This window comes from Melospiza melodia, chromosome 1, assembly GCF_035770615.1.
Source record: "Melospiza melodia melodia isolate bMelMel2 chromosome 1, bMelMel2.pri, whole genome shotgun sequence".
Classification (NCBI taxonomy): Eukaryota; Metazoa; Chordata; class Aves; order Passeriformes; family Passerellidae; genus Melospiza; species Melospiza melodia.
In genome coordinates this window covers 130149874-130172705 of record NC_086194.1, presented here as the reverse complement: position 1 = coordinate 130172705, position 22832 = coordinate 130149874, and the positions used below count along the sequence as shown (strand labels likewise).

General features: G+C 41.0%; 1 protein-coding gene across 3 annotated transcripts; it reads right to left on the bottom strand.

The window, feature by feature from the left end:
* Positions 1-208: 208 nt before the first annotated feature.
* Positions 209-11622, bottom strand: RNF138 (ring finger protein 138). 3 transcript variants are annotated; one of them, XM_063168077.1, is made up of 8 exons: positions 11387-11508; positions 11061-11209; positions 10353-10518; positions 8741-8856; positions 5889-5957; positions 5311-5416; positions 4410-4517; positions 209-3036 (listed from the first exon to the last, which is right to left on the bottom strand). In XM_063168077.1, the coding sequence occupies exons 2-8, from the start codon at positions 11096-11098 to the stop codon at positions 2968-2970; spliced, it is 672 nt and encodes a 223-aa protein (XP_063024147.1). In that variant the 5' UTR covers positions 11099-11209; positions 11387-11508; the 3' UTR covers positions 209-2967. The 3 variants fall into 3 exon arrangements, with proteins under 3 accessions (XP_063024147.1, XP_063024140.1, XP_063024133.1); XM_063168070.1 differs by lacking the exon at positions 11061-11209 and having other exon boundaries at positions 5889-5954; positions 11387-11622; XM_063168063.1 differs by lacking the exon at positions 11061-11209 and having other exon boundaries at positions 11387-11615.
* Between the last annotated feature and the right edge of the window lie 11210 nt (positions 11623-22832).

Genomic DNA, 22832 nt, shown 5'->3' with positions numbered 1-22832 from the left:
ACAAACCAGATTTGGGCCAACCTACAATCTTTTCTGCTTGCTAGAAATACCCAAGATATGATATAAGGTATCTTGTCTCAGCTCACAGACGCATCACCAGTCACATCTCATCATTCCAGCAGCATACACACTGTTCCAATAACTCTAAGTGTGAAGACATACACTGATCATATATTTAAGTTTTAGAAAGCCTCTGAAAAGGAAGAAGTAGCACCAAGGGAACTGATCATCTTTATTATGCAACAAAAAGACAAATAGAAAATAAAATATTTTAATAGGAAAAAACCCAGAAGGTACAATTCAAACATAACATATTGAAACCATACATAATGCAACATGAACATGAAAACATTGTTAAGAAGCAATCTTCTAGTAAAGATTTCATGTTTTGGGCATCACCCATCACAAATACACAGCTTTTTGAGCATGTCTGAGTTTCAGTGAGAAAGATGACCAGCAGCAACATATTCAAATAATTTAATTTTCATTAAACGTTTACCTAGTGAATGTATTGGATGCAATATCTTAATATTAAAAGTACAAAATCTTAAGCAAGGCAGCACCTGCCAATACAGATTTTAAATAAAGAGGATAAACATTTTGAAAGGTTTTTTTTGTATTGCATTAATACACATTAAAATGTCTACTCAAGTCTCTCAACATTTAAACATGACTAAAATGCTCAGAACTATGCATCAAGTGACAACTATTTATTGCTATAGAAAACATTGTTTCCCAGAGTTTTAAAACAGATGTCATCTCACTCGTAATTCCCAAGATATATTCAAGTAACAGAAATAACTAGTTCCAGCATCCATGAGGCATTCAGAATCTGTATTGGCTGTAGGCATTTATTGCCAGATCATATAAACATTTTGTTGAATCTAAAAAAGTTTACTAGACTTACATCTAACTGTTAAACTCCTTAGGAAATGTATGCAGTAATAAATCACCATAGTATGTGGTTTTATTTTAAAAAGGTAAAACTTCATCATCAGGTATCTTGACGTTCTTTTCTGTATAAGGGCACTGTTTAATAGTTGGCTTTGCTGAGCAAATGTAAAAATCTACATTTTTTCCTGTTGGCTCAGTGAACCACTTCAAATCAATGTGGTCACACAAGCACTAGAGATGACAGACAAGTGAGAATACACAGACAGTGTATGGGGGCAAACTGGAAATTGGAATACAAGTTCCAAGTGTGGTCTGCTGTCAAAATACTGTAGTGAGACAGTAACAAAATGCAAAAAATGTAGTTATAAAAAAAGTATAGAAGCTTCAAACAAGGTTTTTGAAATAGACAGCTATTTCTGAAATAAACAACTTTCTCTGAATTTTAGCCAGCAATGCCTTTAGTAACGTTTTACACTCAAAATTAGGATAGAAAAGGCAAGTTAAAATGCATTGTGGGTTAGTTCCAACACTCAATAAATTAGAACTTTCAGTTCTGAAACACATTACATTGTAAAATGAGGCATTTCAACCTTACCAGTTTTGGAATATGAAATATCTCAGCATTTAAAGAATAATCAAAACCTTTGTTTGGAGAGGAACAGGGAGGCAGGGCACAAGAAGCAGACTGTACTTTGGCTGCACAACTGATATTACGACACATAAAGCACCATCTAGACTAAAAAAATTACTGGGGATGTTTTCCACCACAACATATGCAATGCTCATTAATAACAATAGCTTGACAATGGGTGATGCAAACACAGAATGCTGTTAGTCCAAACAGGTGTATGTTCAGAACACTATTTAAAACACCAAAACATATACTGTGCAGCCTTCTTTCCCCTTCTCCTTCTCAATCTAACAAAAAGGATCCTAAAGTTTTTACAAATGGATTTTCCATCTAAATTCAAAATTGCATTATTTGTATTTTTTCCAATTTTACCAATGTTCTTGCTGGGAAGGTAGAAATCTAGAACAGGAACTCTTAAAGTATATTGGTCACTATTTTAGAGTAAGTTTTTTTCTTCTCAACAGTTTTTTGAGGCCTTTAGGTGCAGGAGATGTACAAGTTTTAAACAGCTTTACAGAAATAAAAGGTTTTTGTAGGTGTGAAGGCAGTTTAGTTATTTAGCTACACAGCCTTCATGAAAGACAGGACAGACCAAAACTTCAATTCCAAATACAAAACTAGAAGTTCTTAAAAAACTCCAGCAAGACCTGGTCACAGGTATAGGCCAAAACAGTATACCTTTTGCATGTCATCTTGAATTGCTTAGAAAATATGTAATCTTCCTTAGGAGTACAGATAATATGCCTCATCACATTAGTAAGCAAGCATCCTATTTTAGTTATTCCCAAAGAGGAAAAAATAGATTTAGTTATTCCTAGGCAATGGCATCATTCTTTCTCAATGAAAAGTGAAAAAAAGCCCTGCTCTGCATTGTTGATCAGTAGAAAAGCAATTTTTTAATATTTTAAGCTGTTGTTATTTTCAGTCACTTAGCAATAGTAAAAAACAATCACAATATCAAAATAAAATTAGTCCTTGGCAGGACAAATGCCTGTCCTTGGCAGGAAGAGAAAAAAAATAAATTATCATCTCATAAGATACCTTAGAAGACAGCTGAACTTGAAGAAACCCAACAGTGCAACAGAGTATCACTGCATGTCTTTCTAAAGATACTTTCAAAGTAGGTTTTGCTGAATTAAAACATCCTACATTAATCATATGAACATGTAATTAACAGAGTAGTAAAAGTTAGAGAAAATCAAGACAAGAGTGAGAAGTTCCAAAAATGTCCCTACTTCCATAGGGGCAGAACTCAGTCAAGATGTCAAGCCTGAGTTTCAGCAAAATCATTTATCAGAAGTCCTTATGAGTGTGAAAAGAAGCTTAGCCCAAAAAGTGGGTACTGAAAAACATTTTTATTAAAATACCCTTCGGATCACCAAATAAAGAATAAAGTAATTTTTCTTTCAGATAATCAGTACGAAGATGAAGGGGGTTCTACTTTAAAAGTTCACATGACAGGATTCTTGAACTGCATTTTGGTATTGGGCTTCTTCATCAAGCTGAAGATTCTAAACAAAATGAAAACATCATCAAAATTGACAAATACTCAAGATATAGCATAGCCATTAGTTTAATCATTCATCTGCTATGTTATTACATAGGAAATGGGACCCAGACAAAGACTCTATGCTACTAGATCATTGTTTATATTGCACAGAATCTTTTTATTGAACCAAGTACCAAGAGACATATGAGACAGGAGAAGAATCAGTAGAGTGGGACAAGCTCATTAAGCAGAAGGGTCCATCTTCTCTCCCAGGCTCAACTGCATCACAGAACAGCCAGCTCAGGAAAGCTGACTGTGTCACACAATTCTTTTAACAGGGCTTCTAACCAGCCACAACATCCTCCATTAATAAAACCAAAATGGGATCCCCAGACAACACTAATCATAGATTGTTGAGAACACAGTGCCTAAAATGGAAAAGCAAACACAGAACACAAAGAGTCTGCTACTTTTTGCAGGAATATCCTCCAGGTTCTTAATATGCCAGAGTGATGAACCTTGTAAGTGCAATTCTGGCAGTCTCCCCAAATCAGAATTCCTATCACCAGTTTTAGGTCATCATACATGTACTCACAGGGAAGAGCCCAATCCCCACTATCAAACCCGAGCTCCTCAAGCTTTTATCACAGCTCACTCAGCTCAGAGGACAAGATACAGTCTTTGCCAACCTGACCCAGTGAGGCTGCCTGTGACTCAAATACTATACCAGCTGCACACCCCAAAGCCTGTCAAACTCTGTAGAAAAAGCCACAAACTCTCCAGCTCTCTGATCCCACATGCAGAACCCAAATGGTTGGCTTGATTTACGAATCAGCTACTGACTACATCTGTTTATGTAGCTCTCCATCTACTTAAGGTCATTTACTCAAAGAGAGCCTGAAAAGAGACAACCTAAACGTTGATTAAGTGACACATCTCTTTTTCAGTCTCTCTCACAACATACAGGAAGAGAAGCTGTAGCAGCAATACCAGCTAGTCAAGCTGCACATTAAGTCCTGAGAATATAACTTCACAATTTCTGCATTAAAAGGTCAATAATGTCCATAAAAAGAGTAGCATCTATTTTATTTCCCCCAGAAACAGCAGTAATAAACTGTTCTAATAAACTGAATAAAAGAAATAAATAGATCAGATTGAGAACACTAAGCCAAATACTTAACTCATCATCTTGGAGCAGTTTGACTACTGACAACACCTATTCCCAGTAGCACTTCATATTGATAAGAAGCAGACCTGTCTGTTTATGAGTTCCATAAAGAACAGGAACACAGCATGTCCAGAACACGTTAGGTACAAATTTTTTATTTGGCATTTTGATTTTTAGGAAAAAAGTTACCATTTATTCCTCCACACATCAAAGAAGAAAAAGCTTACCACAAATTCTCCGTAGTCAAACCGGTGTCTTAGATTTAGATGGCTAACAAGATTTCTAGTAACCTGGTTAGTATCTGCCCAAGGAAGAGATACACAAATAGGACAGATCTGAATTCGGAGGGGGAAGAGAAGAGACAGAATGAAAAAAAAATGTTATTGGCAATACAGAATGCATTAAAGACATGTTCTACTGGAATAACTAGTCTATTACTCATCCACTATCAAAATACAGTAAGACATTAACATCAAATCAAGCTGCTAAGTGTGTTTTTCCTCAATTGTGTAACATTCATAAACTACATTTCAACTTGGTAGATTTCTAGAGTGTTTCTCTTCGGAGTGAAAGATTATCATATCTGTCTGAGTTAATTTAGAAAAGAAAGTGACTACTGCATCCTACTCATTGTTTGGGAGATTTTTCCATACAATTGAGATGATCAAGTAAGCCAAAAGAAAAAATAACAAGCCCTATACAGGTGAAAATAATAGAAAACCAAAGAGATTTTTCTCTTGCAGACCCTTTGGTTACCTTGGATTACTTTTAAAGTAACTGTAGGTTTCACATGAAACAGCAGTTACGTTACAACTGGGATTCTATAGAAACAGACCTGAACTACTAAATAAAGAAGAGTTAAGCATCAGGCTCAAAAACTGAGCCTGTTTCACACCAAGATAAATAAGACAACTAACTCAGAAATGTCTTAGAACCAGCAGGCTGGACATGAAACGTTTTCACATCAAAGTCACTCCTCAATTTAAATGCACTGCGTGAAGTGTATTGTCTGTCCTTCTCAAACCACAGTGATTGTTACAGATATAGAGTAGCGACTGCACAGTTAAAATTGTCCACATAATTACAATGAAAGTAGCTTAAGATACACACATGAGCAGCTCTACTTACCACAGGAACGATCTGATAAAGATGTCTATTATTACAGTGATCCAGCAAGCGCTGTCTGGTAAAATTGGCCTCCTGACACAGGGGGCATTTGAAGGTTGGGTGTCCACTGTAAACAGAAATACAAAAGCATTAAACAGAAAAGAGAGTTTCAGAAGTAGTGTTAAGAAAGCATACGAATGAAGCTATGATTGTTTTCCCTTGCTTTCATAACAACAAAAAAACCCCCACACCCCCACTGACATATTAGCAGATCTAAAGGTGTCCCAGTGCTACTACCACATTGCAATTTTGAATTTACTAATTGCAAATTAGCATGCCTAAATGCACTCTTCTGAGACTTGGGCTTCTTTTGTTCCCACTGCAGCTACATCTGGGTTTTGCTTTCTTGTAACACCTTTCAAATCCTTCAGGAAACTACTAAAATACCCAAATTCTAACAGATACAAGTGATTCTATAAATACAGCTCCTGGTGTTTTTGTGTGGGTTTTTTGTGTTTTGGATTTTGCATTAGCAGAAGTTTTCACTGCAACTATCAGAATCTATTTCAATAACAACTACAGACAAGTAAGCAACCTACCTTGTTTCTCCTTGAAGTATTTGATTATTAGCCACCTCGCCAGTATCAGGTATAGCATCACTCCTGCTACTTTAAATGAAAGAAAAATAATAAACTTGAGATTATTTTACTCAACTATCAACATTTTAAAAGTTTAACAGTAACAGAGATGGGGGGGGGGGGGGGGGAATACACATTAAGTCCCATGAATTTCAAGGCAACACACAATGATACATATCCTGATACATATCTTAACCCTCACAACTTTTCCTTTGGATCGAGGTATGCCCAGAACTGAACACAGAATCACCAAGGCTGAAAGAAACCTTTAAGATCATCTGTTCAACTATCAACCCAGCACCACCATAATCACCCCTAAATCATATCCCCAAGTGCCACATCCAGACACCTCTTGAACATCTCCAGAGACAGTGACTCAATCACCACCCTGGGCAATTTATCCCAATGTCTGACCATGCTTTCAGTAAAAAAGAAAAAATTTCTACTCTCTAATCTGAACCTCCCCATGTGCAACTTAAATGGTGAGGCCATTTCACCTCATTCTTTCATTTCAAGACATGACAGAAGAAGCTGACCCTCACCTCACTGCAACCACCTTTCAAGGTAGCTGCAGCAATGGGGTCTTCCCTGAGCCTCCTTTTCTCCAGGATAAATAACCCCAGCTCCCTCAGCCACTAACCATAAGACTTGTGCTCCAGACCTTCCAGCAGCTCCACTGCCCTTCTCTGAACTCACTCCAGCACCTCCATGTTCTTCCTGGATTCAGGGGCCCAGAACTGAACACAGGATTCGAGGTGTGGCCTGACTGGTGCTGAGTACAGGGGGACAATCACTGCCCTGATCCTGCTGGCCACATGATTTCTGATGGAGGCCAGGATGCCACTTGTCCCAGCCTGTGGCACTGCCTGGGGTTGCTGCGACCCAGGCACAGGACCTGGCATTTGGCCTTGTTGAACCTCACACCATTGGCCTCAGCCCATTGATCCAGCCTGTCCAGATCCCCACGCAGAGCCTCCCTGCCCTCCAGCAGATCAACACTCCCACCCAACTTGCTGTCATCTGCAAATGCACTGAGGGAGCACTCAATCCCCTCATCCAAATCATCAAAAAAGGTATTAAACAGGAGTGACCCCAAACTGAACCACTGGTGACCAGGGGCCAACTGGATGTAACCTCAATCACCACCTCCCTCTGGGCCTGGCCATGAACACAGTTTTTTTCACCCAGAGTACACCTGTCCAAGCCATAGGCTGCCAGCTTCCCCAGAAGAATACAGTGGGATGGTGTCAAATGTGCATCCACAGTCACTCCCTCATCTACTATGCAGGGGTCACTTTGTCATAGAAGGAGACAAGGTTCATCAACCAGCACCTGACTTTTGTAAACCCATGTTGGCTGGGCCTGATTCCTGGGTAGTCCTGCATGTGCCACATGATGGCACTCAGGATGATCTGCTCCATGATGTTCCCTGATACACCAAGGTCAGTCTGACAGGTCTGTAGTTCCCTGGATTACCCTTCTGATCCTTCTTGTAGATGAGCATTACATTTGCTAATTTCCAATCAACTGGGACCTCTCTGGATAATGTAACTACCATGGTGATGCTTGGTTGTATACTACACAACTTCACAGGAAAATTATATATAATACAACAAACATTTAGTCAACAAGATGGGCAATGAAGGTGACAGCCAAGTATTATGAAATCATTATGAAGTATATGAATGTAAGACAGGTAGCAATTTCTAAGTTTTTTGACTTAGGAAGGTGTAAAAGGCCTTTAACTGCCATGTATTCACACAAATAATTTGCAACTTTCAACTACAACAAGATACATTTTCCTACACTGAGCACAAAATAAACCTTTTTCCTAAAGGAAGGGTAAAGCAGAACATTTTAGAAAGTAAATCTGACTGTATATGCACCTGTAGCTAAGCCAGAAGAAACTGTACAGACATGCTAAGAACATGAATATTTACAGTCACAAATACAGTAATGGTAATTTTTTTTATACTTCTGTGATATTACAATCACAGGTATTCTACTGTAGCAAACTGCATAAACAGTGATATCAGAATATGCAGACACTTCAGTGAAACATTGCTGCAGCTAATTCCAGTAACAGCTTCAACTTTCAATAGACTGATGGGTTGAAAACCAAGCACAGAGAACTTCAGACTGCTAAAAATAGAAAATCAATGGCAAAAAAAAAAAAAAAGGATATATATAATAAAGCTCTGTGGAATGTGTGGAATGGACATATAAAAAGCTTTTCAAAAATAACCCAAAATTCCCAACTCCTACATCAGTGAGAATATATGAAAAAAAAGGTTAGCTTTACTGCCTGAAAACAAACGGCAAGTGTCATTTTATTTTATGGTGTGTAACATACTGGAATTCCTTATATATTTCCTAAGAAATCTGTTCAAAATAAAGTCAATCAGAAGGCAAAAGCTTGCACAGTAATGTTTTGAAACAGGATACCCACTTAAACAAACTTAGGAAAGGGGAGGGACAATAAAAATAGACAGGAAGTTCTCCAGAGGTAAATATTATTAAATATGTTACAAAGTAAACTGCTCAAATGCTGTCAAGGCAAGGAAAGCAAACTACAAATATTAAATACTTTTCAGGAGAGTCTCTAGAAGACATTTCAAAGCCATCATGCAGAAAAGTTTTCTTCTGTCTGCTAAGAGTAGAGAAAAAGACCTGGAAAAACTCCTATTCTGAAGCACAAGATATGGATAATAATTAATGCAAAAAAGAAGAAATGCCCTGGAAAAAAATACTTTCCATGGGGGGAGGGGGTAGGGAAAGAAGATGCACTGTTACACACAGAACACCCTGATTACCTGTTCCCTGTTGCATCTTGGGAAATCTGTAAGTTTGGCATAATTGAAGAAACACCATATTCATCCTGATACTTCTTACATGTTTTATAATGCTGTCTCATCCATGAAAATCTAACCTGAAAATAAAATGCCAAATTACTGAAATCATATAAACAATCCAGGAATAGATAGAAGGAAGAGAGAATTCTGCCAACAGAAAGCAATCCATGCAGGAATTATTTAGACCTCCTGTGCAGCAGCAACCAGAACTTGTGTCTCCCTTCTGAGCATGTACACTTTCTTCACCAACAGGACATCTCCAATTCCTCTCTCCTCAGAGCTAGTGTCACTCTGTGAGACTGAGAACACTGCCACTCAAACTGCTGGACATCTGAGAGCTCTCTCAGGGATAAAAGATGCAAGAAAACACCATTTAACTGAAACAAAGTCACTGGAACTACACCACCCAGACCAAGGATCAATAGGTGATGAGCTAGAACAGAGAGTGGCGGTGAGGATGGGACAAGCACCACTGCTCCTTCAGTCTTCTCTGGCCTCCTGTTACCTCATGCAAGGAACATTTTCTTTTTGCATTAGGTGTGTTCATTTACTCATTGGCAGGGGAAGGAAACAAACAGGTGAATGATCACCAACTTAAGGCTGGCTATCGACCTTTAATTCAAATTAAGAGAATGAGTTGCTTATATTTGCCAGAAGACAGCTATGTTGGACATGTCCCTGAATTTCAGGTCCAACAGCACTGTCAGAAGGTGCTCACAGGTCTAGAGGCTGGACAAGATCGTATCTCACGTGCCTGTGCCTAAATTCCATTACACTTATTCTGTTTGGTTCTTCTGTCCAGTTTACCAACTTGCTATCAGTTTCTTTCTCCCCACTTTTCATCTCAATGAATCATGTGGAACAATGCAAGCAGCTGAGGGTTCCATTAGTGCTGATCTTCACATTGGCAGAAGTCCCAAGTGAAATGAAACCAACATAAAGACTACCTGGATTTGATGCATTTTGTTATAAACAAAAAGCATGGCAGCAATCCCACATGTGTTTATATCAAAAGAGACATAACTCTTGGTTTCAGTGAGGGTCAAGATTTCACCCAGCGTTCCAAAAATAATGATCTCTTTAGAAAGGAAATGAAAGGAATGTAAAAGGACTGACGGGGAAGGAGGAAATTACATATGATTGATCATGTGGGCACTGCAACTAATCAACTCACATATTTCAGTTTTAAATTAAATTTTATAGCAGCTCAATCTCAGTTACATTTCCATACTGAGATTTTCTGAGGTTTTCCATATATCTGCATTTTTCATGTTCAGCTCCTTAACTTTCCTTTTGCCAATTTTATAGCTATATCCACTTTTTCCATCTTTTCAGGGAAAAACTGGCACTCCACTTAAAATGCCTTTATTGACAATTCAAGATGCTCTTTCAGTTTACACCTGTTAGCTACAGCTAGCAGGCACTGCGTGCCCAGTAAATGCACAAGCCATACAAAGCTAAGCTCAGATTGCTATAGGCTCTTCAGCTCCAAGATGAGAACGACACATAGTAAAGGCGTGTCTGGACAAAACCACAAACAATTTATTCAACTTTTTTTAAAGTTTTACTCTACCTGCTTCTCACAGCATCTACAGCCCCCAGAAGCTTTCTTCATACTGTTTTCAACATCTAGAGCCCTTTTGGGATACGTTCTTTCTTTTTTAGTCACGCTCCCCCGGCAGAGAGGACAATGTGTTCCACTTTCTCTTATAGCTGTCAAGAAGCACTTCCTGCAAAACCTAAATTGAAAAGTTACCACAAACACAGGTTAGCAAAATACACAGAGTTGGATACTTTGTCCTTGAAGAGAGCTGGACGATTGTCAGGGGAAAAAAAAGAGAAGTATCAGAGTAATAATTTACCAAATACAAGTTTGACATTTAAAAGAAACAATGGTGCTTACGATGAAGCATATGGAAATCAGGGGAGCTTGGCAATGCACTCTAGATAAAACTCTTCTTATTTATTGACTGACATTACCGAGCTGCATACCAGATTGATCACTAATGAGATATTAAATGGTGCAGCAAGCACGTGATTTTGGACAATCTTATCAGCGTAACTCCTGTTTATTGTCCATAAGCGGAGCCAAAAACCACTGCAAAGCTTCATTCAGCACGCGTTTCCAGAGACCTCAGGTCACCAGCTTTTGCAGCCCTCCTTCCTTACGCACCAGCTGCCAAAGCTATTTTGCTTTTCTACAAAGTAGCACGTTGTAATCAAACGTCCCTCTGGAAAAAAAAATGCTGAATAGATGAACTGAAAAGAGAGAACAACTCACACTACCGTCCTTGTTCGAAAAGGAACGGGGAAAACCATGAAGTTAAAAACCGCGAGTCAGCCCAGACAGCACGGCCAAACTCCCCCAGCGCCGAGCAGACACCCGGGGAGGTGGGGGGGCTCCTCCTAAACCACGGTCCTGCTCGTCGGCTACAAAAGAAAGAGGCGAGGGGAGGCTGCAGCAGCACCGGGCTCGCATCCCCACCGCCAGCGTCTCCAGGCCGAGGGTCCGTGCGCCGGGAGCGGGGGGAGCCGAGGAGCACAAGGCGGAGAGCCGGAGGAATCGAGGAAAAGGCTGGGGAAGGGGCGGGGGGTCGGGATACCCACACGTGCTGGCAGTTGGCGGTCCTCACGGGCGTTTTGAACACCTCCTGGCACACCGGGCAGTAAAAATCATCCTCGTTGAAGCACGCCGGGGCCGCCGCGGCCCCCTCGGCCATGGCAACACGTACGGGCCTCTCCGCCAGGATCGGGGACGACGAACAAGCCCCGCCCTGGCGGGCCGAGGAGAGCCCGGCCCCGCTTCGCTCCCGGGAGGCGCTGCCGGGGGTCCGAGAGCGGACGGCTGGGGGCACCGGCGCCGGGTGAGATCCGGGCCGAGCTGCGGCGGGGCAGCGGAACGAGCCCGGCCTGCGCTCCGCCCGCCGCCCCTCGCGGCTCCGCCCGCCCGGCCCCGGCGGCCCCCGCCCCGCGCTCTACCTGGCGCTGCCCGGGGAGGAGGGACCCGGCAGCTCCGGCCGCGCTCCCGGCGGCACCCGGGGGGGCAGGGGCGGGGCCGGCGTTTCCATGGCGATCGCCTCCCGGCCCGGCGGGGCCGCTACGACACGGGCCCCGCTCCGCCCTGTCCGTGAGGCTTCCCCGCTCCGCTCCGCCCCCCGCGCTGCGCCCGCCCCGCCGCTCTTCCGCGCAACAGCGGCGCTCGGCAGCCTGCGCGGCGGCAGCGCCCGGCTCCGGAGTGTTTGTGGGTGGAATCGTCCAGTCCCCTGTCGTCGGCACCCGTCAGGCCGCACCTCGAATCTGTGTTCAGTTCTGGGGCCTTAATCTAGGAAGGACACTGGGGTGCTGGAGCGAATCCAGAGAGGGGCAGCAGAGCTGGTGAGGGGTCTGGAGCACCAGTGAGGAGCGGCTGAGGGAGCTGGGTTGCTGATCCTGGAGAAAAGGAGGCTCCTTATCGCTCTCCGTCTGAAAGGAGGGTGTAGCCAGGTGGGGATCGGCCTCTTCTCCCGATTAACGAGTGGCGGGACAAGAGGAATTAGCCTCAAGCTGTGCCAGAGGACGTTTAGGTTGGACATCAGGAGGAATTTCTTCAGGGTGATTAAACATTGGAATGGGCGTCCCAGGGAGGTGATGGCATCAGCTTTCCTGGAGATGTTTAAGGAAAGATGTGGCACTTAGTTCTGTGCTATAGCTGATTTGGTGGTGTTCGGTCATAGGTTGGATTTGATGATCTCAGAGGTCTTCTCCAAGCCAACTGATGCTGGAATTCTGTGACTGGCACTAGCGGTGATTTTAAGGGGTAGTTTTAGGGACATTACTGAGAATCGGGGCAGGCCTTCTGAATTATCCTGAACAAAAAAAAAAAAAAAAAAAAAAAAAAGAAAAAAAAAAGAAACCCAAAAAACTTAATTCAGTGGTATGACTGTGTTTTTCTACCAGAATAAGAACTTTAAAGAATATCTGCTCTATACTGATGCCCACTTTGGACCTGTTAAGCACATAAGCAAAAACTAAAGTGTTGAAAATGCTTTTAAAATAAACAGATTGGAAGAGACTATATCAACAATATTAATTTGTGAAGGTTGTAATCATAATAAATCTAAGATTCAGATTGGGCCTTGTCTTTTTTTGCTCAGAGATTATGGAATAGTTTGGGTTGGAAGGGACCTTAAAGGTAATGTAGTTCCATCTGCTCTGCCCCAAGCAGGGACACCTTTCACTAGTCCACGTTGCTCAGAGCTCCATCCAAACCTGGGTTTGAACACTTCCAGGAATGGAGCATCCACAACTCCTCTGGGCAACCTTCCAGTGCCAGGACTGAGAGAAAATGGATCCTTCATCTTAGTTCCCCTGTGTCCTTGACTGCAGCTGTCTGTACCATAGTCAGATGTTCAGAGGAGATCTCTGGGTGGGAAGATCCCCCTCTCTCTCGGGCCTGGGGTTAGACTTTTGGGAAAGAGAGAGTGCAAAACATTAAGAGCTGTGGTTCACATATGCTTTCAGACTCCAGCATTTCAAAACCAAATGAAAACCTAAATGCTTTAGACATCCATCAGAGCTGGTTCTTTTAGCTGCTAGTGGTCAGCAGCAAGAGGCAATGCCCATGACACCATTGGGGCTCTTGGTTTGGAGAGGGACCTGCAGGGAATGAAGCTGAAGCTGAGGTCTCTCTCCAGGTGAAGATGAGAGAGATGAACCATCCTGTGATTCTGTGAAGGATGTTCTTGTTCAATGTCTGTCACAATGACTATTAGCTATTAATGTTAGTATCATCCTAAGGAAGAGCAGAGACAGCACAACAAAAGCCAGTCACTGCCTGAATACCTTCTTATTAGACCACATGGAGACAAAATTTGCATGCCTCTAAGTACCAAGAGTTCTGAAAGTCTCAAGGGAAGCACTTCCAAAGCCTTTGGCCCAAAGTGAAAGGAGTTGCCTGGGCTGGGATATTTGCTGCTCATACTTCAGGTTGGGAGAAAATCTGGTAGAAAAGGCAGAACTCCTTGGGCAGGGATCTCCCAGGAGAAGATATGCCTGGGATTTGAGATGCTGTGGTAAATTGTCCTCTGGTAACCATGGCTGTGCTAGCTCAGAGGTTACTGCTATCCTGCTCTCATCCCTGCTGATAAGGGTTATCTGGGATGTTCATTGTCTGGCAAACCCCCTACTGGTTGAAGTGATTGATTATCTTCCATGGAATGGAACAGGCAGCCAGACCAGTCAATCAGAGCCGGTGACTAGCAGCAGTTGGTGGCAGCACTGCAGGGATGGCCAGAAGAAGACACAGAGCTACACCTTAAGTGCTAAGTAGCCTGCAGACACAAGCTTCTTGTACATGCTTGTGTCTGTGAGGATGACACCACACCTTCAGAGGCAACCTAGACAGGCTGTGACAGCACATGAAAAGGAAAAATTACAGAAGCCTCAGTTGAGATGCTGCACAACTACCATTGGGGTACAGGCAGCATGGCCTTCAGCCTCAGCACATGGGAGGCCAGCAGAGATGGGTTTCCAAGCCTTTTACACTTCTTGTATGACTTCATGGTCTCATGCCTCAGTTTCTCAACCTTTAAAAAGGGAGCAGATTTTAATCACCAAATAAGGCTGTTAGGAAGTTTAATTACTGCAGGCAAAGAAGGTTATGTCTTTTGAAGGCAGGTGTTAAACAAAAGCAAAGATTTATTACGAAAGCAACATGATAGATCCACTTGAACTTTCTTCAGGAGACTGCAGTATTTATTGATTAGTAGCTTTGGCAGGGGGAGAAATTGTGCAGGTGACTTCAGGGAAGTAAACTACAAGAAGGTGTCTCTGAAGGCATTCATGCTCTTGTTAACATTATTGTAAATCTTGATCCTTTAATAAAGCTGTGACCTTGGAGCTGACAACTGGCGCACCGTGGAGCAATATAGAGCATGGCACAAGCCTTGTAAATCCTTCGTAGTTTTTGCCGTTCACATAAACAACATGTAAAGAGAAATCAGGCAGCTGAAGTTTATGAAACACATTTATTTGAAGGAGAGCATTTTAAATCAGACTTTATATATGAAATTAAACCAATGGCCCTTCTAACTTTTTATTCCTTGTGATAAAATGTGTTTGTGAAATGAAATCTCAACAGTGAAAACTTTTAGAACTGCTTGTAAACGACTGTTTGTAGGGGTAAATTGCCACTCAAAAAGTACATTTTAGATCACTTTTGCACAACTATTGTACAACTTTGTAGAAATATTTTTGTACAACTCTTGTTCTGTTGCTTTCTTGACAATGCTGGTGCAAGAACAGTGCATCTACTTGCCAATATGAAAAATGCAGAGATTTGTTCTGTGGGAACAGTCAAAGACGGATGTGAGCAGAAGGGGAAAGAGACAAAGCTGTGTAACTGCAGAGAGGTCAAAAGGTGCCATGTGCAAGGGGAAGGACATCTCTTTTGCTCTTGCCAGATGTATCTGCAAACACTGGCAGCCACAGACAAAACTAAGGGCAACACTCTTACAGCTTATTTCATACATGTAAAAAGTTTTTTGGGTGTCCAGGAAGCCATAAATCAAATATCTTTTCCCCTATGTTTTAGGCTACTTTGCTCTAGCAGACTAGATGGTTTTTTAGTTACACAGATCTTCCCACCATATCAAGCAACACTGCAACACCTTTGGAGCAACACTGTCCATCTTTCTGACCAAGTTTTCTTTTGCGAGGGCAGTTCTCAAAGAAGAGGAAAGCAACTTTCCTAGGCACGTGAAACATTGAGCCTTTCTCTTCCCAAAAAGGACCCGCTTTCTGATTCCAAAATCTTAAGTGTAGAGGCCAGTTTCCTTGTTAATATGTTACCATGTGAGTAAAGCCACTTTAATCACTGTATATGCTTCAATGAATGAACATGAATTTTAATTTTTTTATAGTTCAAGAGCATCTTTGAAAGATACTGTGTTATACTATGCATGCAAAAAAATGGACATGCTTTTTTAAACTTGCACAGTTAGAACAGAGGTTAGTTAAAAGAGTCTATTCTCTCGAACAGGGTTCAATTTTTTCTTACTATAAATAGAATATTTGCTCCTTGCTTTCCTTTCAAAACAGCTTTCATTTAACCAACTTTGCTTATTTTAAGTCTCATCTTGCACTGTAAATGGAAACTTTCGTGCAGCCCTCGGCAGTAGGTGGTACACCCAGTACTGTTTAGGGGGGTGATTTGGTCCAATTTGTTTGGTCCTGTTGCATCTGAAATGCTGCTGTTTGTCATCTACCTCCAGCATTGCATTGCCATCCTCAATACACACAAGACTGGCCTGCTCCTGGAATGGAGCTGCAGACAAATAGAGGCTGCTGTAAAAGCCAGTGTGCCTGTATACTGTACACATAAAAGCATTAACTCATATAAAAGTGCAGACTGTATAGACTCTGTGTGAATTCTTTTAATTTACTTGGGGTTCTGTCTCTTATACGATCATGTTTAAAGTGGTGAAAATAAAGCTGCAGTGTTAAAGGGAACAGAGTGTGTTCCCCCATCCCACCCACTGTGAGAAATGGGAGTGCTGGTTGATTTGTCTACAGGTCCTTGAGTCTGTAACCTCTCTAAAAGACCTCACCTGTGAGGTGTGAGAGTCAGAGTCTAAAATGCCATGGCAAATAATGATCAGAGAAGTAAATTATATTTATCAAGATCCAAGTGTACACCCTGTTGACCTCAAACCTACAAATGGAGTCACAGTAAGACCTTGCAGCCTCCATGGACCTTCAGAATGGAGTAATTTATGTGAAGTTATCAAAACTTAGGGAAAAAAAAGTTAACCCTCCCACTATGACAGACTCCTACATTAGACCACATAAGCAGTTTTCAAATTATGACTACAAAACCCAGATAAGAATACAGAAGGAATGCTACACAAATCTGATTTAGGGCAGTAGAAATAGCACATGCTGGATTTAAAATCAGGTGAGTCACTGAACAATGCTCTTTGACCTGGCTGTAAGTAACTGTTTGTTGTAAACATAATAAGACTTATTGCACATTTTCAGTGGTTCAGGCAGCACTTACAATGATAGGAGTGCTAAAATTTTAAATATTAAGTGCATACCTGCTTGTCTAGGAGAGATGGGTAGGGGGGAAAAATATAGGTACATTTGTCCTCTGCTGTCAAAATCAATTAAACAATTAATACACTTTCTTGATTATTTCCTATCAGCAAGGGTTGCTAGAATTAATCAGTTTAATCTGCAAATTCAGTAAAATAATATGCTTATGTGCATTACTGCTGCTGTCCCTTCTGATCTGTGGTGCATGAGGCACGGCCCATTAGCTCACCCTCATCGACTTTGCATGGGCAATAAGGAAAAGAGTATCTGCGAATAAGAAGCTGTATGTTTTTAGTGGATACTGATACATTTTTGTTACTACAGACTATAAAAAAGTATTGAAATTTCCTTGGCCAGACATCATAAGGATCCTTCTTTTGCCATGCCAGACTGCAGCATGAGTGTGTAGCAGGCACCTGATGTATGCTATGCTGGCAAGAGGTCAGCCTTGCTAATGGATGCTGCACAGTTCCCTGTGCCAACATGTCAGGATATCGATCCAGAAAAGCACTCAACTTATGTTATGGTTATCCATGACCTTAGAGAAGAACAGATGAAAATACTGATCACTACCACTACAGGCATTTTCTAAAAGCATAATTTAATTGCTGTGATATTCTTGGAGCAGGCGTGACCAAACTATCAATTCTCAGGAGTGTTCATTGAGTTTTGACACCTCTTAGCAGAGGACTCCTACTCATTTTTCAGTACAGAGCATGGTCCTTTTGCATGGTGGAGACAATTTTTCAGCTCAGTGCAGTTTTCAAATGTATGTGGACAACTGTTCAAGTTTTTCTGAGCATCAGAACAGTAATTGAAAAAGAGATGAGTCTGTCTTCAGCAACCTGAATAGCATGTAGTTTAGGAATTTACACAGCAGAGCATAGGCACTTTAAATTCATAAACAAAAACATTTCAGTAATGATACCAAAATTGCTTCTTATCATTAATGAACAAAACTAAAGGCCATTGAATTTCAAGACCTGAGTAATTTTAGAACGGCTACACACTTAATCAAATTCTCTAACATGTTCTGGTCTGAAAGAGAATGAAAGGAACATAGAATTTGAACTTTTGACATACAACACGCATATATTTTCAAAATATATATATTCTTTCTATATACTATATATTAATAAGAAGAGCTGCCAATCTTCATAATTCAAAACTATTTCTGAAGAATAAATTCTTAGGAGACGGTCAATTACATTCAGATTATGATCAGTCTTATTTGACATTTTCAAGGAGCTTTATTTGAAAGTAAACATAATTCTCCCTCAAGAAAAACAGCAAAACCTGCTGACTTTTCAAAATATGACTGTTTCTAGAAAGCAGGTTATGTGGAGCTAAACTCTATCAAACTACTGAATGCCAGTAAAATATATTGTTTTGTAGTCATACACAAAAAATAGCATGCATCAGAAGTACTATTCCAGTATTATAATTTAAAAATATTAGTAAAGGATTAATGTTGAACTACATGAAACAGAAACAAGTCCAACTAAAACAAAACAAAACAGAACAAAATCAACAAAGAGTTCTTCTATCAAATTGAATTCACTATGTTGAGATAACAAATTTAAAAGTGCTTTTAAAAAGTCTTCAACACTGATGTCTACCTTATTACAGCAAGCCCAAGCTTCTGTATAGGTCTGTATTTTTCTACGTATTTTTCCTAAGTTCTTAAATGAGGTTTTATTTTACTCAAACATACCTAAGCAGCGAGAAGCAGCAGCTTGTTATGGTTTATATCATGACCCATTCATGCTAAATCATTACTCAATATATTCTAGTTCAAACCTTATTACAACATTGTGGCTATACCTTAGGGAAGGCTCTCCTTTGACTACAGGCTCAGTTCCTCAAGCATTTTATTACTGGGTCAGTATTGCACTAATATGTTATATAATAATAACATTCAACTTGTAAAAGTAAAGTCCATTTGGGTGAAATGATTATTAGTTTGTGGTGAATTTATTTGTCCATTATATTGGCTCTTAGTATTTTTGAGTTAAATCTGTAAGGCAAAAGGAAAAAAAAATAGTTTGGGGAGAGGGACCCTTCCAGATCACATCTGGCTTGTTTTTTGTGATGAAAATCTAGACCAACTGCACTAAAAGCAAAAACTATTCCTGATTCTGACCTCAATGTAGTCTTCAGCCAAACTTTCTTGCAGATTCATTAAGAATAATAGGGGTTTGATATTGCTGCTGCTACTGGCTGTCTGATTTCCACAAACTCAGAACCTCTATATAACAATGAACTACTATACTTCTGATGAAGCACAATCATGAGGTATTTTTTGTGTCTTATCTGGTCAAAGCCAATGTAGTGGGTCAAGAAGATTCAGCTTCTGTAGGTTTAGGTCTGAGATTAAGATTTGCAATGGCACTGGCAGAATGTTTTAGAGCTCTTTTAGATATCAGCTTGATGAATTCCAAAAACTTATTCTTCCATCATTATGCTGGTGTAATTTCTGTTTATACCTGTCATTAAAAAGGAATTTCAGTAGTGTTAGTTCTCATGCATGGACACATCTCTGGAATTATTTAGCAGTTAGTGTTCAAGGCTGCAAAGCCATATTTTGCATTCTGTTCAGTTTCGGTATGTGCTTTTCTGTCTTGGCCATATCAGTGGCTGGAATTCCTGCAGAAGGAAGATAAGTGCAACAGTAAGGACAGATCTATGCCATACTATTTAAACCTGCAGAAATACAGAAATGACAGAATCTATACATAGAAAGAAACAAAACCAAATGCTTTAAAATAGGCTTTCCATAAGGCAGGGTGTATAAAAAACAATAAACATTTTGGACCACATGACATCCCTGGTGTAACATGCAGGATATTTGTTCTTCTTAGAATATGTTGTTAAGATTGTGCAAATTGGTCCTGCTTGCATCCAGAAAAGAGCTGAAAACAGACAAGCTGAGCCTCCTGGTAGCACCAAAATGCACAATGAATGTGAGGATTCACTGAGAGCAGAAGTGAGGAACTCATTCCCCATGGGCCAGGCAAAGCCTCCAGTTAGTGATTGAAAACCCGACATCACAGCAAAGATGATTTCATTTTTGTAGTGTTGCTGCTGGACAATGTCACAAATATGCACATTAACAGCTTACTTAAAGCCTTCCTGAGCCCAGAACCAGCAGAATACTTCATGCTGCTCCTATAAGGGACAACCATTTTGGGGCTGTCCTGTGCAGAGGATCATGAACTCCATAACCCTGTGGGTCCCTTTAAACTCAGGATATTCTATGATATAAGCTATTAACTATCCAGGTTGTTGAGACAAGGCAATTTCTCCAGCACATGATGAAGTCAGGAGATGAAGAGTTACATTAGGGATTTTAGGCAGCAATGGAAGGGGAAGCTTTGGGCTGTTGTGTGTCAAGTGGTTCCTTGATTTAACCATCTCGGGGTCTGGATTGGGGAAAGGCATACCTGCCTCTGGGAGCATTTGAGCCATGTCTCTGGTTTTAGGAATAACAACAGATTGAATTAGTGGTCACTGCAGCTGCTTTTGAAAGCTTTTTTTCAGCTTTTGTCAAATTTGTCAGATATGATGGATAAGCTTTGGTGAATTTTCTTGCAGAGATGTAGAAAAAACATTGCTGCTATGTGCACTATTGAAAATTCCTGATGCTAATGGGAGAGGAAAAGGCCTTCCTTTACACTTGCTTACTGCTTTCTATCATGTCGAGATAGGGATCTGAAGCTCAAAATAACAGCCTGGGGCTGCATGGAAGGACAAAAGAAAGGATGCACATTGACTCACTCACTGGCAGCCCCTCCGGCTTTGGAGGAGCTAGAAGAAGCTGTTGTACCACACTGTAACCTTCAGTGTATCACAGACTTTTCCTCAGATACTTCTACTCAGTTGGCCATTTCAGAGCGAATCCACCTGTTTTCCCCGTTGCTAAAATGCTAATCTTTGCACCAGAGCTACTAAGGCAAGAGTCCACCTTGCTCCCACCAGCTCTGCAATGTGGAAGGCAGCTCCGGCAGCTCCGGCAGGGAGTGGGGTTGGATAATGATAATGTAAACCACTGTCAAACAACCTGCCAAGCTTGCCAGAGCACTCTGCAACAGCATTTCTAACATACTTAACAGCCTGAGATCGATCTACAGGAGCATTTCAGATGTAATCTCTTCTTTGGAAGCCACCATCATCCATAGCTCCACGGAGCCATATAAAATACAATCAAAGTCCAAGTCAGACAAAAGGTGGTATTTTGCAGTTATTTCACAGAAGTATAAATGATTGCACAAGGTGCAAATAGGGTACAGCAGAGACCCGACATGCTCCCTGTCCAAGGATAAACTCTGAATTGTTACACACTGTTTGCCCGCAGGCAGGTTTTAACTTAGATCATTCCTGTACTTTAGACAGGGTTGAAAAGGTTTCTTTGTTTCCCTGAGGAACAGATGAATCTTCTATAAATAACCCTGTACAAGGTTCACAAATGCTGTCTGAGAGCTTTCCCCTTTTAATGTAACAGAATATAAAATCAGATTACCCTTTGCCAGTTTGTTCACCCTCCCTCTAAAACTGTCAGTAGTAGGAAAAAAAGTTGATATAAAGGATTGGTGAAGAACAACTGCACTCATGCATTATATGCAAATGGTCTTATGCTGTTAGGCAGTGATTTCTTACCTTGACTATAAAAGCAATTTGCAAAAAGTTCAGGTTCAGCCACAAAAACCCCTCCACCCTTAACTCAATTTATCACTTTGTTTTCTCAGACTGCACCTAAACACATAAAACAAACAAACAAAACTTAACGCGGTGCAGATAGATTAAATAACACCTAAGTATCTCAGGATATTGACTCTGAACACTGCTAAAGCCCTACATTTTTCCCTTCCTGCCTGGCCTCCAAACAATTGCCATGAATCTCTAGCCAGGGGCTGCCTCACACCTCCCAAATCCCACAAAAGCTAATACATTACTTCATCTAGGAGATATTGAGGCTGCTCTAAACAGTTGTACTTTTAGACATGCATGCATATATTTGTGTGTCTCAGCTCAGGAGCACCTGATTTTCCATAATCTGTCACCTGGCATAAATAGTGAAAACAAGCCCTGCCGGATTAATTGCGGAAAAGGCTCAACTGCTTAGCTGGATCACTGTGGGGAAGGAACGCTGCAAAGCCGACTTAGCTTCTGAGGCCAACGAGTGATCCTGGAAACAAGGGAGCTCAGAAACATGCAAGGAAACCTTTCATCCTTTTTTCTAATTTTTCTCCCCCTGGAATAACTCCTGAACACTTGCTTAAGTGACACTTCTGCCTGCCATGAGCAGCAGAAGGAGGCCTGTGCCAAGTGCCAGGCTGGGAAAGGGAGCAACTGTTGAGCACAGATGTAACTGACAAGGCATTTGAATAGTGGTAGGCAGAGGTAGGTTATCTCAAAGCTGATGATTCAGTCATCGATTACTTTTAAAAATACATTTCCATTAGCACTGGAGAAGTTGTTTCCTCGGGTGTGGGCAGCTGTGGCCCACATTCCTTGTGCCAGCATGATGGACCATCAACTACCTCTGTCAAAGAAAATAGGGAAAGGCTTAATGGCTAAATGTTATAAACAATGACCACAGATATTTCAGAGAAATTTATTTTGCTCTATTTATAAAGGTTATGAAGGATTCTAATTTCTGTTTTCAGCCTGTTATTTCTTTACCCAGTACTCTTATGATAGCTGTGATGGGGATGTCTGTGGCAAATGACAAGATAGGGCAACAAAACATATGAGACGTGTCCTTGTGTTGGCTAACAAATGTAGGTTAATTTTAGCAGGAAGTTAAGGTGCTCAAGGAGCTGCGCTGTGGAAACAAAGCTGTGATTTTTCTTGTCATATTCTCTCACATCATTCATCCCTGTGCATGAAGCTTCTCTGCCAACAGTGGAAATGAGTGCTGAAGCCAAGCGAAAATCATGGAAGGAGTTGAATATGTACAAACATCACACAGTGACCTTAA

Bases quoted from the DNA above. Each gene is read 5' to 3' on its own strand.
- RNF138 (XM_063168063.1), bottom strand. From the start codon at position 11,499: ATGGCCGAGGGGGCCGCGGCGGCCCCGGCGTGCTTCAACGAGGATGAT. The intron at 8,857-10,352 runs GTAGAGTAAAAC...TTTTATTTTCAG, and splicing joins GTAGATGCTGTGAGAAGCAG to GTTAGATTTTCATGGATGAG. The intron at 5,958-8,740 runs GTAATCAGGGTG...TTTCATTTAAAG, and splicing joins CAAGATGCAACAGGGAACAG to TAGCAGGAGTGATGCTATAC.